Here is an 11,936-nt window from a genome sequence, read left to right on the forward strand (position 1 = left end):
ATATCAAGTGAAATTTATTCATATAGCACCATCCCTTCTCGGCACTTGACAATCTACTCCACACTGCACCCTCTGTACACAGACCCAAATATTAGATAAACTCCCCACCCCTAAACATAAAAGGAGGGATCACAAGATTACCAGATTACCTGAGGGGTGATAAAAATGGTGATAGAATATATTATGTTTCCTAATGATTATGTCAAGGGGAAGCATGTATTAATTAAACTGTTTTTTTAATATATTCAAAACAGCTTGTAGAAATGTGTATCCTTTAAATAGGAAGTGAACCAGTTGAGAGAAGAGTCTGATAGACCAACAGAACCCTGAAGTCCATCCATCTACCTTCTACCTCTTGTCTGGGGCCAGGTTGTGGGGGCAGCTGTCTAAGCAGGGATGCGCAGACTTCCCTCTTCCTACACACCTCCTCCAGGACATAGTCTCTCCAACATGTCCTGGTTTTTTCCCGGGGCCTCCACCTGGTGGGATTGAGATCTGTAGTTGCTAATCATAAATGGATATAGACTAGTCTAAGTAATGGTAAAAATGATAGCACACTTCAAAGTCCCAGTTTCATTATATTTAGCATGTTACCTTACATACAGTACAAGTTTATATTTCTTTGGAATGTTCATCCTGAATAAGTTATCAAGGTTAGTTAAGAGCACAAACACAGAAGACATTTTATACGCTGGTGTATGTACTAGAAAATCCCCATTCATGCGTCATTCGATGTCACTGTGGTTTTCTGTGTTTGTTATATTAAACAATACGTTTCCGATTGGCCCCCGTTCAAATTCTGAAAGTTACTGCTTGAATTTTTCTTGCTGGAAATGAAAAGACCTCTCCACAGTTTTCAAACAAAATACCATTATTTGTTTATTCATAAAAAATGAATTGCCAGCAAAGACAATATTTGAATGTGTTTCCACAAAACAGAGGCAATGCCAGCACTGCCTGACAGACTTGGCTTTATACACCAACATAAGAAGATGTAAATAAATAGTCAATAGGTGTAAAATGAGCAAAATATTTTCCATCTATGCAAATAACCGGGTTCTTTCAAAAAAACAGAAGTGACAGTTAATAGTTCATTCCCTTCCTCCATGCATCATGCATTGCAATGGGTTTACAGTGCGACTCTGTACTTTTTATTGTTAAGTCGTCACCTGTAATTTTAAAATGGAAAATATTCAAACCAAACCTAATGTAAGAAAAAATTGTGCAATAAGAGTCCATGTAGGTCATTATGGATCCTATCATGTTACAGTGTTTTCAAAATTAATTAAAAAGGTAACTTTAAGGTTTACATTTACGTTTACATTTTGTACCAATTATTCTCATAAACCATGGAATCAAAGAGAACATCATGCATACTTAAATACATGCACATACTGTAAAAACACATTTATAAATTTCACAAACGTGTGGTTGGACAGAAAGTAAAAAAATAGATCCTATTCTTTAAATTCTTAATGTGCTTACAGAAGTTACAAACCTTTTATCCAGTTAACATTCAATCACAATGCTCTCCATAACATTCAGTAATGATGTCATGGAGAGCTTAAAGCTTCAGAAGCCAGTTACTCAATGGGCTTAACACAGTGCTACTGATAAATAGCCAGTAGCAGCAGGACCCTGAATCACAGGATCTCATCTAGCCACTTCTCTTTAACAGGCACAAATCAAAACCAGTGTCCAGCCCAAGAACCACTAGATCAGGCATCATACTGTGTGTGAGCTAATCTCAGCCAAGTACAGAGATACTACAGTGGCCACTGCTCCATCAGGTTTTGTACAGAAGTGGCCAAACCACATGTACTCTTTGGAGTCCTGATGCTCTGTTTCTTCTGCAGGCCTCTCCTACAGGATGTCCGTCTACAGGACATCCTTTGAATTAATCTCGTCTTTTCAGACGTCTCCCTTCAATACTGCACAGTCCAGACCTCAAGGTCTTGTACAATGAAGTCTTCCTCTGTGGAGAGAGGTGCGTTGTGGAAGGTGGGACAGGAGAAGCTTGCACCATGGTACAGATCAGCATCCAGCCACAGGGCGAAGCCACCTCTGCAGAACAAGAAAAAAAAAACACTTTAACATTAAACCTCTTAAAAGTTCCTTTATGTTTTCAGACGGTTGGTATTTTAGACTCTCTATTCACAAGTAGCAGTTCTAGTAAGTCTTTTATGGTCTTCTGTTATGATTCATTCTTAATACTTTATGACACTGATAGGTGTAACTGCCGCTTTTATTGTTTAGGATAAATCAGTAGCCACATAACTTACCCTCCTCCACCGATTTGCAGGGATTCCAAGCTGCCGCTCACAAAGTATGAGTTCTCCCCACTCCACCTGTATGCCTGGATAAATTTCAAATGCCAAATATAAGAAATGAATTTTCGTGTCCAGTGGACAAGTTCAAAATGTTTACTTTCCTTAACTAGAGAATTTGATTGGTCTTGTCTTTCTATTGAAATACACCCGTTCAACATGCTCATAGACAAATTTACTAACCAGTCTACAGGTAATCAAATAAATATCTATTGCTCTCTTACCTGAAAGTCAGGACTGAAGCTGAACAGGAAGGTTTCTCCTGTACCATAGCAGTATTTACTGACTCTGAATGAATCCGAAGAAAATGCGCCAAACACCTGAATTCAAGAGGAAAAGAAACCAGGTCACCAAAGAAGCAAGCACCGTTAAAAAACGTTAATCACGGTACCTGTTTGACTACTTTTTGTACTGAAAACCTTTATGCTTTAAAGACAAAGATACAAACCTTTTTGTTCATGTCTTTGACAACCAGCAGCACAGGACTGTCCAGATCGACCATATTCCTGTACAGTGTCTTCAGGCTGCTCCCATGGATGGCGGTGCTGTACACCAGTTGCCATGGATATCCCTGAGTCCTTGGTGGCATTTGAGTAGCAAGCTGTTGTAAAAGTAGTTGTTATTAAAAGATGTCACGCCGAGGTGATATAACCACATAAAAATGATAATAATCATTTTATCATAATCAATAAGATATGCACAATTGTTAGCTTACTTGCTGCAGGTGGACGTCATCCAGCAGCTGGCTGTTGTCACTCAGGACAAGGACAGCATCCTCCTCCTGGTACTCAGGCTCGTCTGCCTCAGAGTCATCCGAGCTAGACAGACTCAGGCGGCGTTTTGAGTTCTTCAGTGTTACAATCTGGAAGAGGGACGAAATGCAACAAATTAGGTAGAAGACACAAACAGAATACAGTCATACTTTCACTGTTACCACACATCAGAGTTTGGTTTCTCAAAAAAAAAAAAAAAAATCCCTCTACAGTACACACTCACACACTCAATGTTGTGGTTTAAGGACTCATTTACAGAAGTTAGACATGTTGTTTAACCCACAATGAGGACAAATTAATTCATAACTGGATTGATGGTAACATGCTGGTCAGGAGGCACATACAGATCAAGACAAGACAAACTCCCTAAATCATTACATGAATCATAGAAGCCCTACTGTACCTCCACATATGGCTCCACACAGTCCCTAGCAAAATAAAGCACTCTCATATTCTCTGGTAGCAGCATCATCTGTCCTTGTTTCTGCACAATGTGCTAACCAATCCAGCCACCATCCATTCCTTTTGTACCCTCTGGGTTGCTTTCACTTTCTGTGTGTGAAATGCCATTGGTTGGAAACATGAGTGGAGAGGCTTCTCATTGGTGAATGCTCATACAGCGCGGTATCATTTCTCACTAAACAGGAAAGAGTAAGAGAAAGGATGTGCATATATGGTGACAGCTGGATTTCCCACAACCTCTGGGACAACTGCCAGACACGAGTCCTGCAGTGACTGTATTTTAGAGAGCGAAAACGGTTTATTTACAACTTTTAAACTACTAAACTGTTGAGATGCTGCAACATCCTCAGTTCCCTGTATATTTCTACTTCAGTTAGTTTTATAGAGCATTTGAATTTTGCAATATTATTATTATCGTATTATCTAATAATAATCTGCAGTTAGTTGGCCACAGGTGGCCTTTGTTTCCTCCTTAAGTGTGTGTGTGTGTGTGTGTTTGTGTGTGTGTGTGTGTGTGTGTGTGTGTGTGTGTGTGTGTGTGGGAGGGGGGGGGGGGGTGTCAGTGTAATCCTTACCTCTCTGACAGGGCTGCTGAGAATCTGGTTGATCATAGCCACCTTGTTTTTCTCCACAACCAGATAGCGGTTCTGCTGTTCTTCTGTAAAGAGGTAGTCCTTCTTGTTGTCTTTACTATAAATGTCTGGTGACCACTGCACAAAAAATGTGTAGAGGTGGTCAACCCTGTAGAGGCAAAGGAACAAAGTGCACTTTTTAGTTTTTTTTTAGTTAGAAATGATGATCAGCTATGTCACCTAAACAGATTGTTGTTTATTAACATGACCTGCTTTGGCTAAAATGAAAAGCATTCAATATGTACGAGCTGCTGGCATCGAAAAAGAAAAGAAAAGAACTAATTCAGTGAATGAACAATACAGTGTGTGGCATGATATTAAGAGAACACTGTAAAAGTGAGTATGACTAAACTGCGAAAATAACGTTGTTGCAGCTTGAAAGGAATGGCCCCATATACTCAAAACTATTTCTCCTGAAATTGTACTTGCTGTAACACAGATAGAAACTGTAGGTCGAACCTTCGTAATGACTCTGTCTAAACTTGTCATAACATGAAAGACAGGAAAGTGTTTCATGCAGCTAATGATTTGAGCGGTAATCCTTCTGGGTCCTGCTTGGAAGTCATTTTCATTGTCCACTGTTTTCCAAAATAAATGTGGTATCAAGAGAATCCAGCGTCAGTTACTATTTGTAGCACTACTTTACTTTGAATGTATGAATATTTAACCTCAATCAATCCTCCCTTACATGCTATGTGGGACACATATACTCACACTTACATATACTTCAACTTTCTGCCTCTACACATCACTTTGCACTGCAACACTTTATTCCTGCCATTGGATTAATAAAAGAACCCCCATTGCTTTCTTTGCAGAACACTAATCACTTCCACATGATTTCAAAAACGGTTTATTTCCCATGCTTGCGATTGATTTTAAATAAATGTACAAAGATTGCACTGAGAATCCAGTGTTTGCAATACTGAGTTAACGTCCTCTTGCTGCTAAAGTACTGAAAGAAGCAAAGCAAAGTACTTTTTCAACTGCGTGGATTAAGTCCAGATAACACCACCATATTCAGCATAACTATGTTTACAGTCTCAATAATGATTTTACTTACTCTCCAACGCTGTAGGCAACTCCCATAGCTGATTGAAGAAAAATGTCTTGATGATAAACTATGAGCAAAAAGAGCAGGTAGTTGGTTTAGAGGCTCAGTGTTGAAGCAGTATGTTCATTCTTGAGTCTCAGCCATCGCCTGCATTTTATACCTGTGGGTCAATCGTTGAGACAAGCCCCTTTGACCATTAACCCCCCCTTTTCTCTTGACAACTTTACATGGCTTGCACGTATTCACACAATGATTTCCCAATGGAGCTTGGTAGCCAAAATTGGTGACACATTAACTTGACCTGCTCCGGGTCCCTGTCCTTAAGTTTGACTGGAGTTCAGACATTTACTGTGTCAAGGTAGTGGCTCAGTGACTGAATGAGATGGCTTGACAGAAAGATAAAGGCCTCTGTGTATGTACATTATATACTGTCTGTATGTATGTTTGTCAGTTTGATTGTCTTTTCATTGTGTCATTGTGTCTCTCAGTCTTTTGATGTCCAGTCTGTCCTCCCATCTTATCAATGGTAAACTGTTAATTAATTACAATTTGATTTAAGGGAATTTTGGGGTATCTCCATTTTCCACTACATTTCAGGGGAAATGCTCCTTTTTTTACTGTACTGTGTGCATCTTGATGAGACATCCTTATGTGTTGCTGCCCTATTTTTCCTTGTATTTCACCTCCTGCATTCCAGTGCATTTATTTCTCCCTCTCCCTTTCCCTTTCCCTTTTTTATGTCCCTTACAGTCTGCGTAAAGAATAGGTCTCTATTCTCCCTCATGATGCAATATGGTTTGACTAACATGGAATTTCCTATGAAGGAATAGTTGTGGTCTTTTCTCAAGGCTTACTTGGAGCGGAGCTGCGGTTTAGGGATGTTAGGAATTTAGCAACTTCCAGAAACTTACGCAACATCTAGGAACGCCCCAGATCTCCTGTTACAGACAAGCAAGGGGTGAGTGCCCTCATACAGCTGCAGGCCACTAATGTATTGTTAATGCTTACAGGAAATGTTTATATATAGAGCATGCATTGTTCGTTTTGTGGTTTCAAATACACACAATTAACGGGTCCACAAACAGTTACATAAACTCAGGTGTAAACTGTCATTTAAGGCCTTTATCCTAACAGTCTCCACTCTATCAGGATTAGTCCCAGGCCTACTTATCAAGATTTAATCAAAGTAAACTATGATTGCAGTGCTGACCACTCATAAATGATCAATGTTCAATACTAACTATTCAGACTTGATCAATTTCCAGTGGAGGCTATTATCTCTCTACACTAATGCTCAAACAGAATCACAGAGTTGTTTGTTTCTTTTATCTGTGGTCATTGAGATTACTGAGTAAACACAAATAAACAGACATCTGTGGTTCTATAGATCATCTGCTGAGTTGTTGAAGCAGTAATCCTATTTGTGCCCTATTGTAACGAAACACGAGCACAGCATCTCCTTTAAAGTTAGAATAATGCTTAGTTATAATCTTAAATGAGATGACAGCCAATTTGCAAAATGATAGTGGTGGTGCCACTACTCAAACACAGGTGTGGTCACGCTCACACAGGCCTGTGTGAGAAGCTACAGCAGGAACCCTCTGAGGTCTTTACAGCTCTGATTTTCTTACACAAGAGAAATGGGATCAAGTGGGATCAATAAGGAAATCAATGTGAGATAGCACAAAGACAAGATTGTCAAGTAAACACAGACACGCAGATATGCCTACGCCATAAGGATACAGGCCCCATGTGCAGGCTATACTGTACGTGCAAGCACCAGCATGCCTGCTCCCCACGCCAAAGGCGCAACTGGTGCACGCACCACACGTGAGCAGACACGCACGGTAAGACGCTCCAAAATGATGCGTTCAGGTCTGCGCACAAAAGTCCATTCGTGGCCATCGTCATTTTTTTTTTTTGTAGTTTCTCATCTCCTCCAGTCTTCGTGATTCAGGATAGCAGTAATAGACAGTGATAACTTTATGTCGCGATTAGGTTCCTTAAAAATATATGTCACCGACCACCAGCGTTTCCATTCCCACGTTGATGACACTTTTTTTGCGCGCTGACTCGTATAACATCGTCCTGCGTAAGAGCGTCCCCCGTCCTCACTCCTGGATAGTCCAATAGACCCACATATGCTTTGTCAATGCCTCTTACGTGTATGTAAGTTCCTTTGACTGCAGCTCAGCCGCAGCAGACCCACAGTCTGTCCATTCAGTGAATTGACACTGAATGAATTGAATGCACGTTTTGATCTTTGAATTCCCACATTCCCATTGGAGAACACATGCATTACGCAGGATTTCTAACTCCATTGATATATTCAGTATTCAAGTAGATTATATAATATTATTATATATTATAGGCCTATACTATTTTCCTTAAAGGAACACATAGAATAAGTCATCATATAGTTATAGGCCTACAAGCTGTCGGTTTCCGTTTAATTGATTGGCCGAAATATTTCTTTCCCTGTAGGCTGGAGAGCGTAAAGGTTATGTGACATCACCAATCACATTTTTTAAAATCGAAAATTTCAAAATGTCTACCAGTTTTAGACACGTTATGGCAGCAGAGTTGATCAGCTCTCCTGCTCCACAGGTCTGTCTATCAAGCTGTCTCCTGTGATCCTGAAGTAGAACACAATATTTTGATTAAACAGATTTTTTATTGAGATGGTAAGCATTGTGTAGATATTGTGTATATAGACCCTGTACTTCACCTTTAGAACTGCAGGTTGCTTTAGTTGTACATTTAAAATTACACAATGTGACCTATTTGAGGACTTCTGCTGCAGTTGAATCGCAATCCACCCAACAGTGTATCATATAATGGAAACTAGCCCCTTCTTTACCATCTAAACCATTAAATGTGCACATTGATGCATATCAAATTCATATCCAATAATATATTGGGCAGTACTCTCAAAATCAGTCATTCCTCAAGGCCACTGACATCTCAAAGAACACTACTCTAGTCTAGTGACATTTCCTGTGCTGTCTCAACGTGTGGAGGTTTTAGTATTATATTATAATACATTATATAACTGTGGTGATTTTTTGATCACCTTTGGTTTGCATGAGAGCAGATGTCCTCATTTTGGTTACTTCAAAAACTGAACCAGACATGCATGACTCCCTTTCTTCTAAGAAATGTAAGAATAGTTGTATGTGGTGTGTGTGAAAGTGAGCAATATTTAGCTGCTGAACCTGTAATTGAACATGTTGATGAGAAATATTGCACAGAGCTTATTTTCTATCCATTTAAAATGTAAAAACAATCAGTCAAACAGTTTCTGTACCTATAAACTACAAAGGAAAATTTATGTATACAGCCTATTGATGCATGTGATTGTATCAATTCTTGTTGTTTCTCTTTCTAAAGCTGTGCAAGGCATGCTTTACTTATTAGGATTAGTTTGAAACAGGGAAACACTCCAGCTGGACTGAAGTTAAGTTGCCACTTAACAACACTTCACTGCCGTCTTATTTAAAAAAAACAAACTGTTTGCTTTAGCTGAACATTTAAAATCATGCAATGTGCTGAAATTGAGTTACTCTCAAATCCTCAATTCATGCAACAGTAAGACAATTAATAAAAATTAGCTCCTCCTATACCAGCTGCAACATTGAATGCATGTTAGGGCATAATTACAGTCCTATAATACATACGAGAAATTAGTCATTTAGCATGAATCAATCCACATTTTATGTGGAAACTCAGAACGCTACCACAAACTGCATTTGCCTGTGCAAACATTACAAAAAAAGGCTTTCACATTACCAGATTTTGTCTCCCTTCATCATAATCTTTGTAACAAGGTTTTGGCACCTGTTGCTGCAGAGCTGTTTTTGCTTTACCTCTCCTCCAATTCCCACAAATCCTCTCTGCTCCGTGCACGGTTCCATCCAAACATGGGAAAAACCACCATGAGCCAGAATGCTCACTTTTCTGGGTACAGCACACACACGTACACACAGGGACAGGTACACAAACCTTGTAATCAGACATGCAGGCACTCACGCACACAAACTGGCATCACTCTGCAGGCCAACACATTTGGTCTTATTTACACTTACAATTTACCATTTTTGTACATGCAGTTTGTGTTTCACAAGATTGTAGTCTAGCTGCAACTTATGCTGTGTCTGAAATCAGTCTCTATTCACACATTTACTACTTCCTTTATAATGTACACTAAATATTTCACACAACAATGATCAGCAAACTGATATTTCAGACACTTAATGATCAGCGTCGTAATGTGTCGTCACAGACTTGAGCTGTGCGACAGTAATTTTCTTATCTTTAAAACAGGGAGCAGTGCATTGTGGGATCGAGAAACTGACAGAACAGGGGTGAATCATGACTGTCTGTGGATAACATTTCCCACCACTGACTGTTATCAAGTGATTCAGGAGAAAATAAAAGAAAATTGTTAATTTTTCAGAATTAATCAAAAAACAAGATAACAAGCTCTTGATAGAAAAACTAAATAAATGCTATTTGCTTGTGTTGTTTTATTATTGTGTATTTACTGGAGGATCTAGTTTCATGTGGATCTGGAGTCTGCATCAAGCTAAAAAATCAGGCAGTGCAGGGGTCATTTAAAAGACATGACCAGAATTTGAACCCAGCAGGGACATTGATTTTAGCCTATCTGAAAGTCTGGGGGCTTTGCAAAAAAACTTACAAAGTGCACGAGCATGCGTCAGTACAGAAAGTAAGTGTTGCAGCTTGTGCCTAATATGATCTCTGTTTATGAGTTTGACTTTATGTGTCTGCATGTTTCCTGCTTCTTCTTGTGGGCAAGTACAAGTACCTCTATGAAAGCAACAGTGGAATAAATTAGTCAATAATAAATTATTAACTTAGAAACCTGGACATCCATCTGGATCAGTTTAACATATGAATGACAGTCAGAATAACACAACCACTTCCTTTCTCCACACATACTTCATTGTTATCTCTCAATGTTGGTATTCATAGTGCCAACAAAACGAATGCTCGTGGGCCATTAATTACACATTTTGCTAAAATTTAAGGTTGCTTAAAGTTTTCCACAAAAGCAGGTTAATTCATTTAAGCCGTTGTTCTGTTTTCTGTTTGCATGCTGAGCAGCCAAATTTCAGAGCTCATAGAACTGGTTTGGACTGGATAACACATTACTTTCACACTGTTGGTGCGTGGGCGTGTGAAAGTGTACGTGTTTAAAATACAGTATAGTGATGCACAACTTTAGTGAACACGTCATGTTATAGTGAGTGTAAACCTACATAACTACAGTATATGTCATGTCTCTGCTCGTGTCTCAGTCGTTATTCTTTGTCCTCATCTCTGGAACCATCCTGAGGGAAACTGCTCAACCAGCATTTTGTTCCCATACACATTTAACTTTAAATACCATACAGTTACACAGTTATGCAAAGGATTTAACTTAGATGAGGATTTAATAGTTTTGAATCTGCCGTGTCAGTCAGGGTTAATCAGTGATGTTATAGCTAGAGTAAGGTTTCCATTGACCCACATACAGAGCAACATTGCAGGAGACAGAGGTTAAGAAAGACCACAAGTGAACACATTTAAGAAGAACCCAAATTGGGACTTCCTCTGCGTTTGGGGCTTTGTTTCAAGGGAAATTTGAGTAGGTACTAGTTGAAAGGATTGTTAAACCAAGAAATGTTTCTTCTTTCTAACTGTAGCTACGTAAAAGAAAATCCTACCATCGTAAAAAATCGTTCCCATGTTTTTAATTTCAATTCATTAGGTCAAACTGGTCTCTAGTTACAGACATTGAAGGAAAACAGAGTTGTATTTTTCCACCACAGCTGGTGGTCAAAAAGTCAAAAATGTATTTGCTCTATACTTGGTTTTAATCATCATATACCTGCAGCTTTAAATACTTTTCTATCAGTCTTTGCTCAATTTTTTGTTTAGTATTATTTACTGAGTGTTAGCATAGCAGCTACACTAAAACTATAAGCTTGATAAGCATTAAATTGGAATAATAAATAACGAGAAATTGCAGCATGTTAGCACTGTCACGATATATATTTATATGAAAATATTAATGTTAGCATAGTGTGCCCACGATCGTGTTTGGTAGTATGTGTTATATTCAGGAGGTTTATATATTTTCCAGGCTGTCTGATTAAAGACTTTGGTAGCGTGCCAAAACTAACTAACTTTCAGCAAACTGAGCAATAGTCACTTATGCACTTTAGACCAGACTGGACTTTACATAGCGACAGCCAAGGCCAGCGTTATGGCCCCTGTCCATTTTGCTGTAGCAGTGGATTCTTTCATGGAGCAGACTGCAGACTTCTGTAGGTGTGCCGTGGTTAGAGAGGTGAGCTTATGATAGAAACGTTGGATTGAATCTGGGTCAAACCTGGGTGAAAAAGCAATGTCTGCTCCTTCCCTATCCTAACTGCTGTTTTGTCTTTATGGAAGGCAATTAAGCCCAACTGCTCCAGTGTGTGTGTGTGTGTGTGTGTGGGCAAGTGCAATCAGGTAATTTCTGCAAAACAGAGGTAACTCACAGTGAAACTAACCTGAATATAAATTTAAAATGTTCCAATGATTGAGTCAAAGAAAAAATAATAATTTGTCATGCAAAAAAAAAAAAAAGAGTCAAGCAGAATCATGGATGCAATGATAAAAAAAAACACACCAAATAAAA

General features: G+C 39.0%; 1 protein-coding gene across 2 annotated transcripts; it reads right to left on the minus strand.

The window, feature by feature from the left end:
• Positions 1-572: 572 nt before the first annotated feature.
• LOC113170844 (nuclear receptor coactivator 7) lies at positions 573-6,707 on the minus strand. 2 transcript variants are annotated; one of them, XM_026373121.1, is made up of 7 exons: positions 5,258-6,707; positions 4,138-4,303; positions 3,043-3,189; positions 2,776-2,928; positions 2,552-2,647; positions 2,283-2,356; positions 573-2,064 (listed from the first exon to the last, which is right to left on the minus strand). In XM_026373121.1, exons 1-7 carry the CDS (start codon positions 5,281-5,283, stop codon positions 1,926-1,928), a joined length of 801 nt encoding a protein of 266 aa, XP_026228906.1. In that variant the 5' UTR covers positions 5,284-6,707; the 3' UTR covers positions 573-1,925. The 2 variants fall into 2 exon arrangements, with proteins under 2 accessions (XP_026228906.1, XP_026228907.1); XM_026373122.1 differs by lacking the exons at positions 4,138-4,303; positions 5,258-6,707 and adding an exon at positions 3,504-4,062.
• Positions 6,708-11,936: the final 5,229 nt, after the last annotated feature.

The sequence above is a fragment of the Anabas testudineus genome, chromosome 16, assembly GCF_900324465.2.
Source record: "Anabas testudineus chromosome 16, fAnaTes1.2, whole genome shotgun sequence".
Lineage (NCBI taxonomy): Eukaryota > Metazoa > Chordata > Actinopteri > Anabantiformes > Anabantidae > Anabas > Anabas testudineus.

Excerpts from the sequence above, each read along its gene's own strand:
- LOC113170844 (XM_026373121.1), bottom strand. The coding sequence starts at position 5,283 with ATGGGAGTTGCCTACAGCGTTGGAGA. Across the intron at positions 4,304-5,257 it reads GTTGCCTACAGCGTTGGAGA|GGTTGACCACCTCTACACAT; the intron begins GTAAGTAAAATC and ends TTGCCTCTACAG. Across the intron at positions 3,190-4,137 it reads TCAGCAGCCCTGTCAGAGAG|ATTGTAACACTGAAGAACTC; the intron begins GTAAGGATTACA and ends TCCCTCTTCCAG.